Genomic DNA, 21,051 nt, shown 5'->3' on the forward strand with positions numbered 1-21,051 from the left:
AAATGAAGTCAAGGAGTTCCGTTGGTCGAGTTTCTGAGTTTTCCGCAGTTTCCCGTCATTTTCATAGAAAGTCATTATTCCACAGATTTCTAGTTCTTGTTTTTTTTTTTTTGTTTTTTTTTTTTTTCAGAAAATTTTGACACGTCGAGTCGCCGAAAAACTTTTTCGTGAACAGTTGTCGAGATTACAAATAAATTTTTGTCGGTTCGTGACAATTTCCCGTTTCAGCAAATAGCTCTTGTGAGCAAAAACGTGTTTCGTTTATCGCTCAACGCGTTCCGCCGTTATCTATATTGTTCTGCGATAAAAATACTCGGACTCCGGAGAAACTACTTAAATTAAATCCAGTTTCCTTCCGAGTGGACACTGGACATACGTACTAACACAAAGTTGCTCTCGTCCAATGTAGCTTTTATAAAAGCGAAAAGAAAGACGTGAGAAACAATTTCAAACAAATTGAACTCACTGTTCATACACTCTGTGTATTTACTCGAGAATATTAAAAATTTATTACACTAATTGATTTGGTTCGCAATATTTATTAAGAAAGAATAATTACCAGCAACATGTTTTTATGTATCAGGTGTTAATTGAGGCAATTTATTATTGGCTTTATACACATGAACATAAAAATTGTTAAAAAGTGGAATATCGTAAAAAAATTTAACGCAAAAGAAGCTTGAATAACGTTATCGATATGTGCAAATAAAAATCTGCACGCTGCTTTATATAAGCTATCGACCGTTGTATCTAACTTCGACAGAGGAATACATACTATCCTTTGTGCGAACTGTTCGGAAAGTTAATTGTTTTTGTTTTTTTGTAGCTCGTTACTCTTTTACGTGAGAAATGTTATTTATTTATAATTTGTTATATGTCATTAGGGTTTGGAATTAAAAAAGATATGCTAACAATGCAATCTTTCAAAGAGTTGATGAATTTAAACACACATTGAGATATAAATTTACTTTTGGCTACGTAATTTAGCTAATATTCAAATTTTTCTAATGTTCTGACTTTCACCTTTATTGTATTTATAATCTGTCATATATTGAAAGAGTTTATATCAACTTTATTTCAGCCTTGGCACTTGTGTTTTTTGTGTAAAAAAGTGTCAACACAGTCCATCCCATGATACTTACAATTAGTCTCACAGAGTGGTCTAATATCAATCTGGTGTAAAAGCTTTTTTGAAATTAATTGAAAAAGTATGTTCTTTTTAATTGATATTCGCGAAACGGATTTCAAAGTTTTTGACGAAAAGCGATAAAAACTCGATTTGTTTCTCTGTATTTTTCGGCCAGAAGTGCAAGCGTCTCTTCAAAAGTAATAAAAAAATTTTATAGAGAGCGTTGCAATAAAATACATGTATGTCGAAATTATTCAGTTTTAAGCGAGAGCGATTTTTGTAAACATTATCGTTCTGCTAAAGACTCTTAGATTGTTTAAGGCTAGTAGGTATTTGTCGTGCGACAAAGATTTTAAGTATATTGATTGGCTATCAAATAGAGTTCTTTATAAAAAACTTTATCTGATAACCAATCAACATATACTTAAAATCTTTGTTGTACGACAAATGTAACATTAGGCTAAAGAGGTACTGATATCGCGGCGAAAAGAAGTGGAAATGTCATGATGCACCCAGCGTTTCTCCCACATGACAGACAATGCTGAGCTCAGCGTTCAGTTCGCGATCGATATGTCATGAACTGTGTAGACGCGATGTCTTGTGACGAGATCTCTCTTCTATCGTTGTGCCCCAATGCTGTAACGATATCGCTATTGTGACATAAGGCTATAATGATATCGCTACTTGCGCTGTGTAAGGAAATACCCCGATATATATGTCTATCTTGCCATAAATCTTTCACAGAGAAGACCTTCATTTCTTGATGTTAGAAATTACATTGCGTGAGGCTTTTCTTTATTATAAAATATTTATATTTATCATGCAGATACGTATACATATTCTTTTTTCTTATTTTTTACTGTCTTTTCCTACACATCTGTCTGTGTATCTATTTGTTTATCTCTATCTTTATATTTCTTCGCAGATGTAAAAATGCGGATGTTATACGATTTCTTCGGCAGAAATTTTTCAAAATTTATATGTCTTGCTCTTCTTTATCTATAGTTTTTCTTTTTTGTTATACGAGAAATAATATTATATTCTGACTTGCATTTCCGCAGCACGTTTAATTAAACGAGATTGCTTTTCTATCACGGTGCTTATACGATCTTTATATGAGGTGAATAAACTATTATCGTGTGCCACATTTAACGCTTAATGTTCCATTCTATGTCACGAACTATTATAGCTTTAGCGCTGTTACGCGTGCTGTACTCGTTCATTAAATATCAAAATTTCTAAGTATTTATTCATATAAACAGCAGCAAAAGAGAAAAGAGAATAAGAGATGAAGGTGCGTGTTACATTATGATAGATTCACGTTAAGAAGACGCATTTTATTTATGTAATCGGGTACATTTAGTGATGAAATAACGCGAATAATATTCTTTTGACATTATATTCAACTACCACACGTTCATATAAAACTTTTATCGGAATTTTTCAACAAAAATTTTATTGGAGTTATAAATGTTCTGCTATGTTTTCCCGTCGTCTATGACGCCATGATGCTCGTAAAAACTCCCTTGGCGCACAGAAGAGAATTCTCGGCAGGTCTCAGACAGACTTTTCTGGAAACTGATATCCATCGCATGCATACGTGGCAAGTGTGCGCTGTGCGCACACGGGGTGCCGGTTTCTCATCGCGAATTTCTTTTTGCCGTGTTTCGGAGTTTCGTGACACGGATAAAAGCTCGCGAAAAACGCTCGATAACGTGACAAAGAATGGGCGGATACTCGGATGAGCAACGTTCGACGATGAGAAACGAGGACTCCGAGACTCTTAAAGACTTGTAGTCTTTTTATGGTCTAGAGAGAATGTGAGAGGAAAGAAATCACGTTTAATCGTTAACGATTAGAGCGAACCGTTGAAACAGTATATGTGTCGAATATTCCCGCGAAATATCTGCACCGGCAATGCACCGGTGTTTGTAGCAAAGCTAATGATTTTTACTCTATTCCATCTAATGCTATTTGCATTTAATGTGCGACGCAATGTTACAATTTATATTCCGTGGTAATATGGCCTATGTTTCACATTTTGCAACGTAATTATTTTACAGAAAAACATCATGTGTAGGACGCGCAAAATATTCAATTTAAATAAAAACAAAATTTTCACATATAACAGTGCAATGTATTAAAAAAATAATAATAAAATGTGTGATTGTTGAATAGTATTTTAAACAAAATTCTTTGTTACATGTGAACAAATTCTAAATCTGGTGAAATACATGACCATGAGATCGTTTCAAACTTTTATACATAATTATATAAATTATGTATAACTATATAGAATTTATTTACACACAAAGGACTTTTTTTCTGAAATAGTAGTTATTTAATGAGATGAAGAAAAAAGTGACATAGATATTATATAAACATATATAAAAATATAAGATCATCGGTAATAACAGTTCTAGAAAGTTTTAGTCAGGAAATGTTTAAATGTGCAATTTCAATGTACTTATAACTGACATATTTCTCAAAGTTTTATCGAAAAATACGAATCAAATATTGGCGCCGTTCTATCGACATTAACAACGAGAGAATTACTGCTACGATAGCCAGACAAATAACTTGAGCAAAACAAATGTGTAATTTGATGCGTGATTATTTTCTCTAATGGAAACTGTAATTTTCTTTATAAATGCATGGTCTTTTTATATTCTAAAGTTATTTATGTTAAAATATTCTTTAATATATATTGTAATTTCTTTAATGAATCAAATTAAAATTCAAAATCAAAGGTTAGTAAAAAGTCCAAATTAGTTATTAGATATTTCTTTGGAATGAACTAAAATATTTTACTTTTTGATTGTTGTTGTATTACGATAATAAAGAAAAGACAGAAAAAATTTGATTGGAATCAATTTTGAAAAATTATCTAACAGCTTTCTAGATGAAAAAACAAAGATAAAACGATAATAAAATATACTGATAACTCTTTTCATACCAAGCAGCTACTTTTTACAGAAAAAATATTGACATAAAGTATATATATATATATATATATATCTTTCTGTCGTATATATATTTTGTGTAGTTTACACAACTGCCGTAAAGAGTTACAAAGATCATGAAGGAAAAGACATGAAGGAAATAAGTAAGTGTGTGATTCCAGTCTAGCGCCATACATCATAAAAAGAATTTTATTTAATTCCACTGTACAGATGCTTTTCTGTAAGATGGCTGCTTCTCTCTTATGTTCCTATCTTTGCTCGTCTTTGCTCACAACTTTAATGGCATCGCAGCTGACCTGAAATCAAATTGAATATTTTTCTACGTCAATAAATCTTTTGATGTTTTCGGTTGGTCGCTTTTCGCAACTTCGTTCGATTTTCTTTTAGTAATCTGAAAACACACATTTGAATCATCGATAATGTTTTTATAGAAAAAAATGTTGATCTTTCATTTTCTCCATATTACCATAAATATCGCTCTTCTCAGAATGTTCTCTTACGTTTTTTGTAAATTTACATATTTTCGCATTTGTGATATATTGAAGTGAAACAAAAACAATTTTGTCTAGAAAATATCATTTTTATTTTTATTTAAAGAAAATATCTTAATACGTGTATGATACATTTTGTCAATAAGTCTTGAATCATAAAGTCTCTTAAATAAAACAAGATATTTTTTAAAATATTACAAGATATTTTTAAAACTCATACAAATAAATTAAATGTTTTTAACAAGATCAAGAAGCGTAAAATATGAAAAATATAAATATATCTAAAAATCTCAGAAGATTCTTGATTATACTTGCCGGTTAATAAACATGCAGATTCCCCAAACAGACTTCAGGAGGATCTATGGTAAAGGAGGAATTACTGTCGTATAAATCAGAGTGGGATTTTGTGTTTGGAGGTAAAAGAAACGATATAAAATAAGGAGTAAAAGAGCGAGGAATGTAATAGAATGAAAAAAGCATGATTTTTTATTCCCAACGATGTTGAGAAAAACACATTTTTGATTAAAGTTATCATAATTAAGGATGCCTGTTTCCATATAAAATGTACTTGTTTTATTTATCTTGTTTTATCAATATTCTCTTATTAATTTATTACAAGTTTATATTTACTTAGAATTGCATACGATATACGATGTTATCAATTTTCATCATGTGTTTCCCAGGGCGGTGTCTTTTGTCATATTTTTAATATTTTAGTTGACACACCTGCTGGTAATATATCTTTATCTTAATTTTGTTGAAATATACGCGGCTCATAAAATGCGGTTATCCGCTCTCTAAATTTAAGCAGTCGCGTTATTAGATGAAACATGAACAGGTGCGTTAAATATAATGAATATATGAGGAAAGAACAGTGCGATAAATATCTTTCCTTGTTTCATGTTTTTTTAAATACTATTATCTTCTCTCTCTCTTTCTCTTTCTCTTTCTCGTGCTCTGTTATATAATTGTCTTTTTACAATCGGTTTGAATTGTGGTTAAATTATTGTAACATCCGTAGCAATACATTTTTGAATGTAATTGTGTTAAATACATACAAATAGAAACTAAATGGTAATTAGACTTATATACATAGTTAATATAATTAATGATAGTTATTATTAACTGAACTATGTTGAACCTCATAATTTTATCAGAAAGTCACAAAAGAAAACGAAGATAAATTACATTTAATCGTAATCAATTAATTTAGCACAATAAAAGTGGTAATTTCGCAGCGGTTGAAGCGCGAGCTGCTTGAATAAATATTTCCGAGGTTGCGCGGAATTCTATTTAACATTCGCTACGATAGTAAGAATTCCGTTGCTTTTATAATGCAATCTGAAATACTTTACAGCACGTCTGGGAATTCGAATGCGGGATGTCAGTATCTCGAGAAGAGAGTTGTTTACGATTGTGCGGGAGCCAACACACTGGGTTAAATCGAATATAACGCGGTATCGATATAGCGTATGTTACACGAGCGACGTCTGCGAACGACATCGATTATCTGTACGACACAAGGAAAATTGAACAAATAACGTTTCTTGCATTCAGGCGGATCATGGCCGATAAAGCTCAGCAATTTCTTCATGTAGGTAGAAGAAATCGTCACGCGCCCGGGAAAAGTGGAAAAGCGAGTAGCGAGAGAAAAACAGATACGAAACGAAGCTCGTTTCCTTTATCTCCTCGCAGACGATTCTTGGCTGCACCTTCTTTTCTTGTGTGTGGGAAAGAAGGTGTTGTTTATAGGAATCCCTGATACGGTCTGCAGTGTGTATGCGTGTGCACATTACATTCTGCAGGCTGGATGAAGTTACTTGTGTTCCGGAGTCTCGAGTCTTATTGTTAGATCCTTGAAAATTGCCAGAATCATACTCGACGACGCATGTAGTGTGAATTTCTGGAGACTAGATTAGTTCTCCTCAGAGATTAGTTCTGGAGAATGTGTTGTCAACGAGCGGTTGCGCAAACGAGAATAAAGAAAAAGATAATTTTGAAAATGCTAATTTAGATACTGAGGAAAGCTCTCTAGTTTAACTTGGAGAATTATCAAACTGTTTAATGCAAATTTCAGAGAAAATGAGAAAATGAAGTCGCATGAAGAGTAGTAATATAGATCCTTAAAGAAACATTTATGTCTCTTGCATGTGATCGCGTTAAATTTTTGTTGATTTACATTTTCTGACTTTTGGAAAGGAATATCCTGATGTTGTTTTATTATGATTAAATTAATTTTACTATTACATTACTCTCAAGATTACTAATAAATAATGAGATATTAATTGATTACTGGATAACTACACTAACCGTCTACATACGATTAATTTTTAATTAACGTGTAATTAATGTGTTGCAATGATGTTAATGTCTATTAATATGACGTAATGATTATACGCGCTTATGAACACTAGCGGATGTAAAGTTTGCTGAAACGCATATAATTAAAAATCAATTAAATATGCTAATTAAATCATAATTAGAATAGAGATCCTTTAATTGAATTTCGGAGAGGAATAAATTCGCCTATTTAATGGTTTCTCCGTCGTTTTGTTCTAGGATTTCACACCTATACGTTGAACGAGAGCATGCACACGGAAAGGGAGGAGGACGAAATCCTGACAGTGAAATACGAGGATGGCAGATGGTCGAAACCGTATTACGATTGCGGGGGTGGCAATATCTGGATGCTGACCTACACCGTACCCTTCTTCGGATACGACAACGATACCTACTTTTTCAAGTGAGTACGAATTGCTTTTTGTCATCAGAGTAATTGACCCTTTCGTTAATAATACCGAGAATACTTCAAGTAGAGACCGCGCACGTAACAGAAAATAACGTTAAGACCTACAGATCTTTACAAATGTTGTCTATTGTTGTTTATCAGACGAATGTGTCGTACACAGATATTCTATATTTTGTTGTTTAGCTGAATGCATTGTACGGGTGATGTGTTTGATATTTTTTGTTTATCTGAATATATGTATATTTAGAATACATATATGTATATATATACATGAATACCCAGATAGGATAAATAATTTCAAAGTTTAATAATAGAGGATTTATTTCCGTGCGTGCAATGGAAAAGCTCCAATAGTCGAGCTTTTCTATAAACTGTTTGAATATATAAATGGGAATCTGGACTCGCGTGATATGAATATAGAGTATATAAAGAATAATCTTAAATTTCTATCACTGAAACACACAGTTATTGACTGTTTTCAGTGTTGAAATATTAAAATCCATCAATCATTGATTTCTTTGTGCGAAAGGATTGAAAACGCACGAATTTCTGAGTAATGTAAGAACTACTTAGATTATGAATATTCACATTACTATTTGCGGATTAAAAACAGATCTCGTTTCGAGGAATCGTACAATCCATTTTCGTTTCGCGATCGTACTACATAAAGAAGATGTCTAAATTGAAAACTCTCTCAATTATTTTTTTTCTAAATAAAACTTAATCCAAAAAATGAAAATTCCAAAATTCAAATAAAGAAAACATCAAGCGAGAGAGGAAACCGATAAAACACATATAAGTATTATACTACGTATAAAAGATGTATATGTTATAAAGACACGTATTTTTAATAAATCAACGTAATATTGCACAAAAATATAACCCAACGTATTTTATTAGACATTTGAAGTACAAACTAAATGACTGTAACAAGCATAGGATTTATTAAAAGTCTTTTCTTTCGCAACCCTTAAATTACATACTTATTAAATTAGAGGGGAAAAAGTAATTAGCCGTTAACAACGATAATTAACACCTTCTCTCTCTCTTTCTCACTTTTTCTTTTCTTTAATTTCGTTACTTACGAGAATTTATTGTTCATAAAAGTTTCTTCCTAGCAATTTTTATTTTATGACAAAAATATGATAATTCTTTTCAACTCGATTATGTTTCTAGTAATATTCAGAAATTGGTTTTACAAATCCAATGCCAATTTGATCATAATTATGCCATAAATTTTATCAACGAATTGACATTACTACTTATATAACGAAATATCGCTGCGCAGTATAAAAGAAGAAAAATAATATATTGCGTATCACATTTACATTGAATATTTTAGTGGCGCTTATAATTTAAAGATCGGGTAATATTCAGTTACGTTTCCGATATTCCATTTTACCGCAAAAATGATAAAAATATCATTTTCATGGCGCGCTTTATAATGTGCCGTCTTTTTCGCTAATGAATCTAAAAACGGAAGGAAAGAAAAACAAATGAAAAATAAATAAAAAAAATCTGGAGATATCCGATATTTTAAACGTAATAAGTTCTCGAGGGAGTGCGATGTAAAGGTTGCTTTAAATTAACTAGACGCGGACTTGATAGTTACAGTCACACAGCTTTTTAAATAAACTCAATTTTCTTCGCAATTATTTAATAATATTATCTAAAGTTTAAGAAACTATACGCCTTGGAAAAAAGTTGTTTTTTCTCTTTTCTTTGGCTGATTTCCAAATAGTAACTTTATCGTGAACGGAAAATCACAGAGCTATCTGCTTCTACTTTAAATATAAATTTTACATTGGCTATTTCACGGCCATTAATCAATAAACGGAACAAAGTGGTTTACAGTTCACACGTGCAAAATAAAGAAAACTCGAGGAATGATTATATTTAGGATTGTTTTTTACAAAGAATATAGTGTCTTATAATATAAAAAAATCTTTGCAACTGGAAAATAAAAATATATTTAAAAAAACTTTTTTAAACGAAATATTGCTTGCGTTCATACGGAGTATGAGAAAATATCATTTTGTTCCAAATCTGTTTGTTATTAAATTCATTATTCCGGTGAATCGTGAAGCTGTATACTTATAGTTGAAAAGAGTGGAGAAGAGCTTATGTCTTTTCTTCTAAGGATGTCTGCTTCTTTCAAAGAAAAGCATCTTACAAATCCTCTTTCCATCCAATAGCGCAAAATTCTTTATCTCTAACGTAAGACAAACTTATGATAACATTATTATAAAATTAAATATACATATTTACATTTTATAAATAAAGACAAATATATGTGCGTTATACTTTATATAAACACGGCAACGAGGTTTCTATAACTTTGCTGTTGCTCGCTAAAGACTGGACATTCACTCCGCGGTGAAAGAGTTACGTCATTTTGTGACAGCGAAGTGTGCGAGGAGTTCGCGATCTGGTTTCCTTTTGAGAATCGGCGAAACTGAACGCGGCAAGAGCACAGAGCACAAAAGCCGCACTTCGTGCAGCCGCATTATGCAGCGCTAATGATAGCTCGTCCGTCGCATTCTCCTGCTTACTCTTTGGCCATATATAGGGGGGGCAACAAGTGAGTGAGTGGAGAGTACGAACGGACGGTGGAAAGTTACACTAAAGTTGCCAACTTCCCGGGACACAACCTTGTCGATATTAGTAGTAGCAAAGTTGCCCGCCAACAAACTGTCGTAACTAGTACGAGTTTTCCAAAGATTTACCGAACCGGCCGATCCTTCGGACACAAAACCACTCTCGTTCGTGCGTTTTGTTTGAAATCGTTAAACTTTCATCGAACTACAGAAATTTCTTGCGCGTAAATATGAAAATAGTTGTGAAGCGCTTAACAGAAAAAAAATTAAGTTGCTTTATTCTTTGTTTTGAAACCGAATTCTTTAAACAAACATTTTCACACAGTATTCGTTTCCGCAAAATGATCAGTTAGAAGCGAGATTTAAATAAAGATGTATGTAAAATAATGTGTTAAGATTTACATTTTTGTCTATTCTATTTAGCACGGTTTATAGCTCTAGTCTGATACATAATATTAGTTTAATATTTACCTTACATGTAAATTAAAGAATTTTGCGACATTTTCCATGCTGATCTTTCCGGAAACCTTGCAGACAAGTATTTCTGTCCTGAACACCTTCAAGAATGCTCTCTATTCTGACATTTTTTACGTCGTCCTGCTCATAAGCTATAGATGCAGTCACCAATATCACAATTATCAAAATCTTTATGAGAAATTTCATTTTTATTAACATAACACACGGAAAATGATAAAAAAACGGTTACTAAATAACGATTTAGTTATCGTTTATGTTTATATTATTTTAGTTATTTCAAATGTTTTACTTTTTTAAATCTTATTTTTCGTAATTTTATTTATTTTGTATTCTTTGAATTTTCGTTATTTCCTTAATACGTTCAAACTTGTTGAGTCTTAGCGGGAATACATTCTGTAGTTTGCTTGTGACAGACTCGATATTTATATTCTCTTGAATACGCCTTGAGCGACACCGGTTATCCATGAAATTCAAATTTTATTCTTATTTCTGAGAAGCGAGAAACCTGTTATAAAGATGTTTGGTCGCGCAAACAAGTACATAACGAATGAGTCAACGTAAAAGATATTAAGAGATTAAAAAATAAAAAAATTTTCATGCCACAATAAAATTGCAGGAAAAACCCAAGTGTATGCAATAATTAAAAGATGACGTTTGAAAACAAAAATGTAGAGAAACATATTTGATATTAACTTGAGCATGCATATTAAAAATAATTACTTGATTTTTGTTGTTTTTGATATAATTACATATGTTAAATGATTTTACGACACTTTCCGTAATGATCTTTTCTCTGACCTTCTGGACATGATGTTAATAAAGAAACCCATGGTGTTAAAATAACCCATCTGTCCGCGGAACAGAGATCACACTTATAAGTAATATCGAATTTTCTGATAGTGATGTTTCACAAGCCTTGGGTGGAATTATAATAGTCATTGATATGACGATTATTAACAAAATATTTATAAATTTCATCTTAGGATTAATAAGTTCTTGCAAAAATTGTTTTGTGAATAAGAAAAACAGATCAAGTTCAAGTTGTTTTGATTTTTATAAATAATATAAATAACGTTGCACAATCTTCAGAATTCTTTTCTAAATTTAAATATTTCTTTACAATTTTTGTCAAAATATATAAACACAATTTTTGTCAAAATTGTGTTTATATATGTCTTTTAAATTTCGCAGATTTTAGTTGCCGGCGCTATGTTTAGCTATTTGATCCCAACGTAAAATCGAACTGTCTTTGTGACGTCCACTACCAGTCGTATTTATATATTAGCCTGATTACGTAAGCACGCAAAAAATGGTTATAACAAAATCAACAGACGTATAGATGCGACAAGCTATGGTCGTTATAAACATTTAATTACATTCAATTACATTATTACATTACCAATACCTGGTAATATGACTATACTTTTATAAATTGCTTAGATATTGCCAAATCTTGCTGAACAAATTGTATTTATACTTAATGAAGTTAATGTTACAGAAAGTTAGTTTTCAGAAAGAAAACTGTTGCATAAAAAAAAATAAAGATTGGCTTTCAACGATAAAATTTTGCTTTTCAAACCAACAAATATTTGACTTTTGCCGACGAATAGTTCCAATTTTAATACCGAAACAGAATATAGGACTTTTAAAAAACAAGTCCAATTTAATTTCTAGACTGAAAATAAAAGTTGACTCGTGGAGAAACCTTGATTTTTTAAATCAACATCTAGCTTTAAATATAAAATTTGATTTGCAGATATATTTATACATGCAAATATATTTCTATAGTATCATAAATTAGCGTAGTAAAGAATGTCTCAAGAGTGAAGAAAAAAAGTTTTTTTATCATGTTTTAGAGGAAATAGATTTTTTTTAGAAAATTGAGATTTGAAAGCTTGTTTTAAAAAGTATAGCTTGTAGGTGTAAGAAAAAAGATATCAGATAATCTCTCTTTCTTTCTCTCTCTCTCTCTCTCTCTCTCTCTCTCTCTCTCTCTCTCTCTTTCTCTTTCAGAATGAAAAAATTTGAATCTGTATGAAGTCGAACAATATTGAATTTTTATACGAGTATAGCTTTTAGGCTGGGCAAACAGATCCAACATTTAATTCTAGAATGCACAAAAAATTGATCATCATCTTTAAAACCCATCAATATAAATATATATTTTCGTTATTGTCTAAGTACAAAAAATACGAGCTATTTTCTTAGAATATTTTTACAAAAAATGACAATGAATAATTCTAAATATTAGATACTGCACATACGTGTAAAAAATGTAGCATCTTAAAAATGTTATTTCGGATTGTGACAAAGTGAAAATACTAAACGCTTTATATATATATATATATATATATATATATATATAACTAACATTTATTAAATAACATTAATTTTATTATTCTATATATATATATATATATATATAACATATTAACAATATTTTTATTCCTACATTGGCAGTCAAATATTTTTCAATTTCAATCATTCAAAGACCACTAACTGTCACTCGGAAGGTAAAGACTGCAATTAAAAAAACAAATAAACTAATTGTGCTTACACAATGTTACTCAATAACTTCTCTGTACACTCCGTTTTTATCGCGACGATATATTGTTCCGTCTTTTTTAATCTCATCGGGTTGACTTGGCGGATTGATTATGTTCCTCTTAAACCGACTTTTGCTCTCGCCTTTTGTGACAATCGGCATCTTCGTCGACGAAATGGCATCGATCTGCAATTTGCTTGGGACGATTTCTTTCACTTTTTCAATGTCAGTCAGCTTATTTTCAGCCATTACAACACTTCTGCTGATTTTCGAATTTTTTTAACGATTTTCGATAATTCTATTTTTTCCTCTACTTTGCCGTCAGACCCGCGATGAATCACTGTCTTCTTAATTGATTTTCTAGAATCGTTCGTCGCGCCTGAATATTGAATCTGAATAACATAAGGACAATTTTTGGTTATGATATTAAAGTAGTTTCTTTGAATTTTATGAGCTATTTTAATGTCGTAAACATACTCTAAAATTGTCAATGTGTTATCAAGTATCCAGTTTGCTTTAGTTTTCTATTGCAAAAGATCATCAATATGATCTCTTGCATAACTCAGCCGTCATTTATTATTTATTTAAAAATTCCAAAAAGAGCAAAGTTTACTTACTAAAACAAACTTTGTAAACGCGCATATAGTCACTTGAAAGATTCTGCTTGGTGATATTTGTACGATTGCGACGCAGTAAAAAGAACAAGTATTTATATATATATATCTACAATATATACTGGCACGTGGATATGTTATCTTTTGACAAACACAAATTATCACATTTTTCACGTCATCTTTTTCTTTTTATTCGTTCGATACTCGGTACGCCGGTCTTATCGTTATCAATTGATGTGTCAGACGTTATCACGATGAGTTCCCTCATCATTACATTTCATTCGAAGTGGATTCCGAACGGATTAGAAGTGTTCGCGCGCGTTTCTTCAGCTTGAACGACTAAGCACTCTTGAAGACTATTGCGGGACGAAAGGCAAACGTTCCTGCTGTTATCGTCGCGCAAAAGTCAATTCGAGCTACAGACCGTGGCCGTGAAGAACGGAACGCTGTTGCAATGAGTTAGACTTTCGAAATTGCAGCTGTCGCGTAGCGGTGAATAGCGTTACAGACAAATAGAGAAGAGCATGCCGATCGATTACTAAAGATTCCGCTTTAATCTTCTAGTGGGAAGTGGCGAAATCTCACGGACTTTCATTCGCCAAGTACACATACATATACGAAGCGTTTCACATCTGCGAGAGAAAAATAGTTCGGTTACCGAGCGATTAAAGTGTACGGTTAAATAAAACGCGCGCGTGCATTGCACCTAACCCACTTTTTGTGAGAACTCAAGAAAATCAATCTAAATTTACTGCTTTGTCATTTACTTTGTAAGATTAACTTTCTCAAAGTTTGAAGAAAAGCAGAACCGCCATTGCCGCGAATTCTTCTATTAAGAAGTGATTATTGATTTGTTTAATATATTTCTCTTTTTAAAACAATTGGAAAACTGGAGGAAGCAAATTTTTTCACAAACAGAAATAACTTGGAATAGGTTACATGTAAAAAAAACCTTATTCCTAGAAAGATAATGGTGACAAAATTTTTACAAATAGAAGTAACGTCATATTCACATCATGACGTGAGAAGTGAGAAATTATATCAAATACATCCACATAGAACAAAAAAGTTATTAAATATTCATTAAGAGACGTTTATTAACTTTATGCGATATCTAATGGACGTCTGATGAGGTTTCTGTGAAGTTTTGTGTTGACATTGCGATTCACATCGAAGTAAACTAGATGTTTTACATCCCACCTCTGATAGGAGAGACCGGGGGTTAGAAGTTATACGGGTTAGTTGTCACACATAGCTTATATCTCGCTTACTAAAGGGGAATATTCTGTTCTATAATGTAGGTTGCTACTATTGTGTTAGGTGCGTGTATACGAAATAGCTTTGGTAGAAAAAACATGGCATGTGACATTTACGAGCAGTTTCTAAAATTTGAAAGCGACAGTTTTATAATTAACTTGTTAACGCATTACACACAGATATAAGACCGAAGATATCGAGTGTTAGAATTAAAAATGAAAAAGATGTCATTTTAAAAGTTTTTTATATGTTGAAAATTTTGAAAGAAAATAATTGATATTTAACGGAAATTTTATCTGAGCAAAGTGTGATGTTTTCACAAGAGAACACATTGCACATTTTACGTGTCTTTTGGAAATGTTCCTCCCATTTAAGTTTGTGTCACTTGCGCCAAAAACTGACATCTCGCCCTATTCGAGTTTTACGCAAATAATCTCATTAAATAATTTCAAACGTGCCACTTTTCTTTTGAAGAGTGTAATCAAATTACCACGTGGCAACGCAAATGTTCCCTGTCGAGACCGAATGTAAAGTAAATTCCGGCTGGTTGAAAGTACCTCGGCGAAGAATGGAACGTGGTTACAATGGGCTACAATTAGGCTATCGAAATGGAGAAAATTCCTGAGAAAATGTCATTGAATCGTTGCGCTGTGCGCGAACTATAGAGACGACACATCTTGCTAGATCGATATTGTGACGCAAAAATGACCGATTTTAGTTTTGAGCTGCCAAAGCAGAACATTGAAACTGTTTTGTATTCACAAATATAGAATATGTATATTCATCCTTTAAATCGCTGAATAACGGAGTTTGTCCTCGAAAATGTTGAAACAATGATTATTACAGATTATGGAATAAATGGAACTTTTAAATAAGTTTGATTATATTCTGTACTTTAATAAGAGTTTATTGAAAGTAACGTAAATCACATTTTACGACATAATGAGATCAAATCTCAAGTGTCGAGATAAAGTTTGTCGGACTCTTTCTGAGAGTGCAATTTCCGTACTTTGGAAGAGAGAACAAACGGCTACATGTACAAATATTGTTTATTATTTCGTTTTGCGACTATTTCGATTACTTAGCAAAACAGTTGTGACGTAAAAGATATTAACGAACCAGCATCTTTAAAAAGGCTTCATTTTCACAGTTTGGCACAAAAAGAATTCAAATATGATCTCGAACGCACGCGATTCGATTACTTCGCAAAGAAGAAGTGAGATTGTGTCTGCCTGTTACTCCTCTCTACAGTAGTATATTTTTCGGAAAATCAAACTGATATATATATATATATATATATATATATATATAACACATCAGTCTGGAATATTATAAAATGCAAAAAAAAGTCTCTTCGCGAAACAACAAACTGTATAGCATATAAATTGAAGAAAATCCAAAAATTTTGTTATGTTTTATTTTTATTTTTATTTGTTTGTTTGATTATCTTAATATATATGCAAACTTCTGAGTAGGTCATGACAGTCAATTTAAGACCAGTTGCTTCCTCGACGACAGGAATGCTGAGGAAAAGGACGCAATGCTTTGTAGAAACTACGAGGACTTTGTTGGTGAACGAGATTGTTTTCGCGACCGCCTTCGCTTAGTTAATTTTAACCAAATTTCGCCCCCACAAGCTCGTTCTTAGCATGCCTCTCTCTCTTTTTTTTCTCTATATGACCTATAACTGAAAAGATAATTATCATAAAATATACAAGATTACATATTCAAAGATTTGATTTCCACAAAAATTGTTTTTTTAAAGAAATTATGCTAAAAAATATAAATATATATTGTATATAAATATGCTTGTGTGTGTTAGAAATTTTTATAAAAAAAGAGTTTAGTCAAAAGTTATTATTTTCTATAATTTATTGTGTGCGAAAATTTCGACATTTTCTGTGCTGTTTACCATAAAAATGATTGCTTCTGAAAATGCGATTGCTGTCAATATAAATCAAAAATATCAATAGAACTTTGTACTGAGATACTACGTACCTGAATATACCTCGTATTATGAATCTTGTTTCGTAAAAGCATTTCGTCAACGAATTGTGAACAGAATCAAAACGACGACAATGACGAAGACGCGAAGATGATAACATTCGGTACTGCGACTGTGTCGTATCTCTTTCTCTCCATCGGGAATTTCTCCCTTCTCTCATCCTCGCGTATCTTCGCGTTCGTGCATCGTTTACTTCGCATCAAGTACAAGCTGACGGAAATCCCGGTTTCATAAACGTGACAAATTCTTCTGGGAGGCAAAGCTGAAACTAAATTTCTTACCGTCTCGAATGCGAAACTCGCAAACGAAGCTGCGAGTGTTCATTAAAACGGCCATTAAATCTCTGACGTTGCATTTTTCTCTAGTTCCTTTTGTATTTATCTACCAGGTTTACTTTTTTTTATTTTTATTATTTTTATTATTTTGTTTCTCTGTTTTTATTGTTATTTATAAAATTTAATTAAATTTATTTTATTCTGGTAGAGAAAGAATTCTTGAATATTCATTTAAAATTTAAATAAACTGTGTATATATATATATAGGTATATAATCAACTTGAATATATAATTCGTTTCTTATTTGCTCGGAACTAAAGTTGACTTTACTACTATATATATTAATATCGTTCTAGATTTTTCTTTAACTTTGTCTTTTTAATTTATAAATATTTAATTGGATCTTAAACTTGCTTTTTTTAGTTCAAGTGGTCAATTTATTTTAATTGTAGAATCTCTTCTAACTAAATCATCTACGGTCGAGTAGGTATAGAAGTCCAATTATTAGATCTGACATTTTGTGAATGTCAAGATGTTTTGCATAAAAAGTCTCAAATATATATTTTTTCGGTTTCATTCACGTCCCTGAATAAGAAAAAAATTACACAATGTTAAATCCAAAATTTCTGAAAAATATTAAGCAAAAGTACTTATTTAACGGAGAAAATCTAAATTCTAAGCAAATTAGTATCTAGGCCAATAACTATCTAAGCAAACTAGGATCAAAGCCAAGTCTTATATGCCACTCCTTGAAATCTGAGTGCCAGGAATTTGGTATTCACGGAAGTTAGCGCCTAAGCATGTTAAGATCCAAGAAAATTAATACTTAAGCAAATTAGGATCCGGGTAAAGTAGAGATTATAGTAAAACCATATATATTAAGTGTTTTCGATCGTATATTTCCTTCCACACTAGATGTTTTTCTTCAAGTTAATATTTTTAGTAAAAATTCGATAACAATCACGAGTGCATTAATTTTATCTTTTTATTCTTAACAATATAGAAAATAATAGAAATAAATTTCTAAAATAAAGAAAGAGAGAGAGAGAGAGCGCAAATTTCTATTTAAAAAAATATTTGGATAATCACGGTTTTAGATATACACTTACGTTATAATACTTTATACACTTTACGGTTATACACTTTTGTGGACGACTAAAAGTAAATGTTTAATCTACTGGACTTTTTTGAAGAAAAAGATTGTGGAACTAACTTTGTGGAAAAATCAAGCGACCGGAAGGAAAAGCAGTCGGTTGCAAACATCTTGTATCTTACGCTTCCGGCTTGCTTGTTTCCAAGTTTCTCAGATACTTGACTTGAGTGAGTGTATACCCGAGTGTGATATCATTATGATTACAGATAATTACGTCAGTTCTGTGTACGGCTGAAAAATTCATTTAGTCGGGGACCATCGAGTTTCCTGCTCTATTTCGCGCCCGGACGCTTAAATGAATTATCTGCTAGAGAAGAGTTAGCGGATCTAATTTGTAATACGGTAACCGGCCTGAGCTTTCGGCACGGGTCACCGCGTTACCACGGCATCGGGAGTTTGCTAAAACCTCCGAGGCACATGCGCACCTAATTTATACGTTTACCGGTTACCTTATTATCTCGATCTAACTTGCGCCGGAATTAAGCGTCGATAATTATACACGTCACGTCCCGACATTCTTACGAAACAACTCGGGGGTAATGAAACACACGTGCGCTCCTCTCTCGCAGAATGGCGTGTAAATAAATAAACACAATGCGAATGAGCAGACAAAATCAATTGAAACCAATTAGCGGTAAATTGCTATTTGAATGTGTACGTAAAATTGATGTGCCACGAATAAAACTGTTTTGTCTCACAATTCTGAAACAAACTTTTTTTTTCGGAATTGTGTATAATGTTCCATAAAATATTGAATTTGTTATTTAACTATTCAAATTTAATAAAAGTTTTTTTAGTGTAATAAACAGAGTATTGCTGTTTGTAATCTGACAGAGAAGTTAATATAATTTTGAAATATACTAATATATTTTAAAATATTTTTGTATACGTATGATTGCATACACATATAGGGTATTTGAAACTTTTTGACATAGCCTGAAATGTAAAAGTAGATTTGAAAAATCTCAACAGAAAAGTTGTGTACAATTTTGCAACCTTTGCAATAGTTATTAAGATAGTAATTAGTTAATTTGAGCCAATAAAAGAGCGTGAGAAATGATAAACTCGACTCTGTAGGCGTGTATAAAACTATGCAATTTTTCAGTTGTAAAGAAAAATTGCTTACCTCGTACAGTCTCCTAGCAACGAGCGACATGTGGTACGGCTTCTCGCTATCAGCTGATATTGAATTATTGATTTTCTGAAAATTGTATGGTTTTATACACACCTACAAAATTTAGACCATCGCTTCCCATGTGCTCCATTAGTTCTTATTAATTAATTAATAACTTAATAAATATTGCGAATTTTGCAAAAAGGTACACGATTTTTCTGTTCTAAATGGCTCAATTTATTATACTTTTACACTTCGACTGTATCAAAAAATTTGAAACATTCTGTGTGTACAAGATGATCGATAATAACCGCATCACCTTTCATGGGCACAAAGAGCAAGTTGTATCATTTAGCGAGTTTCGCAAAATAATTAATAAGCTATTAATTTCTAAAGATCCGCGAGAATAAACGTGCGTCGTAAAGACAGCGTTTTGCGAGCTGACGGTGCGCAGCAACTCAGTGGGAGGAGTGATCTATAAACAGCAATGGTTATTAATAATATCTTTAGTATATAATAAATATATATTAATATATTTATTATTTATTTTTATTAAAAGCCGGGGGAACCGTACAAAATAAATTATTTATTAATTAATTAATAATTAATTCTTTATTTTCATTTAAAAACCAAATTTTCTCATTGTGTTGCCGCTCGCCTAGCAACCGTGAGCTGTCTCTTCACGCACGCTCTTTCGCGGATCTTTATAAATTAATTACTCATTAATTATTGCGAAACTCAAAAAATAGTAAAAGATTTCTCGACTTAATACAACTTGCTCTTCGTGATAATGAAAAGTGATGCAGTTATTACCGGATATTCTGTGTACATATGTAACTATTTTCTTAGAGATAAATGTGACGGAAAGTGACTGTTTTCTTAATGACAAGTGTTCTACTTTAAATCAATCTTATGTTAATTATTACAAACTTATACACTTAATGAAACTATAACAAAAGTAACTTCACTTGACTCAATAGATGATTAAGTCATGCTATCAAGAAAGCGATGATAATTTGGAACTCGCTGAAACTCAGGCATTCGAGCAATCGATAATCGATATGACCAATTTGAGAAACACGAGGCCGAGATATTTTCAGCATTTCTCACCTTCCTAGTGATAAAGTATGCAGATATCTTATAGCTTATAGAAACTTATTACAGTCTGCACACACGTACACACACGCACACATATACACACACAGTGATATATGCGCACAATGAAAAATTTTTATAATTTAAATATATTCTCACTTTCATATCTATGTACAAAATATTGAAAACCAATCGTGCATATCAATGCATATTCTCTTTCAGCTTCAAAATTGTTTGGAGTTACATTCAAACGAGTTTTTAAACAAGAATTTAAGTAGAGATTAGCTATATATTCTTTATATTTTCAAAAATTTTGAAGTTTTAAATTTCTATAAGATAATTAATTGTTAAATTAAATTTATATTAAACTAAATTTTGTATAAGGTAAAACAATAGAAGATCAAAATTGTTTAAATTACAAATTAAAAGAGCATCAAAACATATTTAACTCTACATAACTAATAACCAACATCTACGTAATATAGCCAAATTTATTTCATAATTCTATTTTGTATTGCATTTATGCATAAATGTAATGTAATTTAATTTAATTTATACTTTAGTTTGATTTTATTTCCGGTGTAAAC

General features: G+C 31.6%; 1 protein-coding gene and 1 long non-coding RNA gene across 9 annotated transcripts in view; one reads left to right on the forward strand and one right to left on the reverse strand.

The window, feature by feature from the left end:
• The window catches only part of LOC109863942 (probable G-protein coupled receptor 158), a 62,848-nt gene that overhangs the window by 18,516 nt on the left and 23,281 nt on the right, over positions 1-21,051 (forward strand). For all 7 annotated transcript variants that reach the window (XM_020444648.1, XM_020444651.1, XM_020444649.1 and 4 more), the window contains one exon: positions 7,143-7,326. In XM_020444648.1, the coding sequence (XP_020300237.1) occupies positions 7,143-7,326 (184 nt within the window). The remainder of the gene's footprint in view (positions 1-7,142; positions 7,327-21,051) is intronic.
• On the reverse strand, positions 4,264-10,810 carry LOC109863943. Of its 2 annotated transcripts, none has more exons than XR_002251392.1 (2): positions 10,406-10,810; positions 4,264-4,388 (listed from the first exon to the last, which is right to left on the reverse strand). It is a non-coding gene; the product is annotated as an uncharacterized LOC109863943 (long non-coding RNA). The 2 variants fall into 2 exon arrangements; XR_002251391.1 differs by having other exon boundaries at positions 10,401-10,810.

The sequence above is a fragment of the Pseudomyrmex gracilis genome, unplaced genomic scaffold (genome assembly GCF_002006095.1).
Source record: "Pseudomyrmex gracilis isolate BER0280 unplaced genomic scaffold, ASM200609v1 scaffold_14, whole genome shotgun sequence".
Taxonomy (NCBI): domain Eukaryota; kingdom Metazoa; phylum Arthropoda; class Insecta; order Hymenoptera; family Formicidae; genus Pseudomyrmex; species Pseudomyrmex gracilis.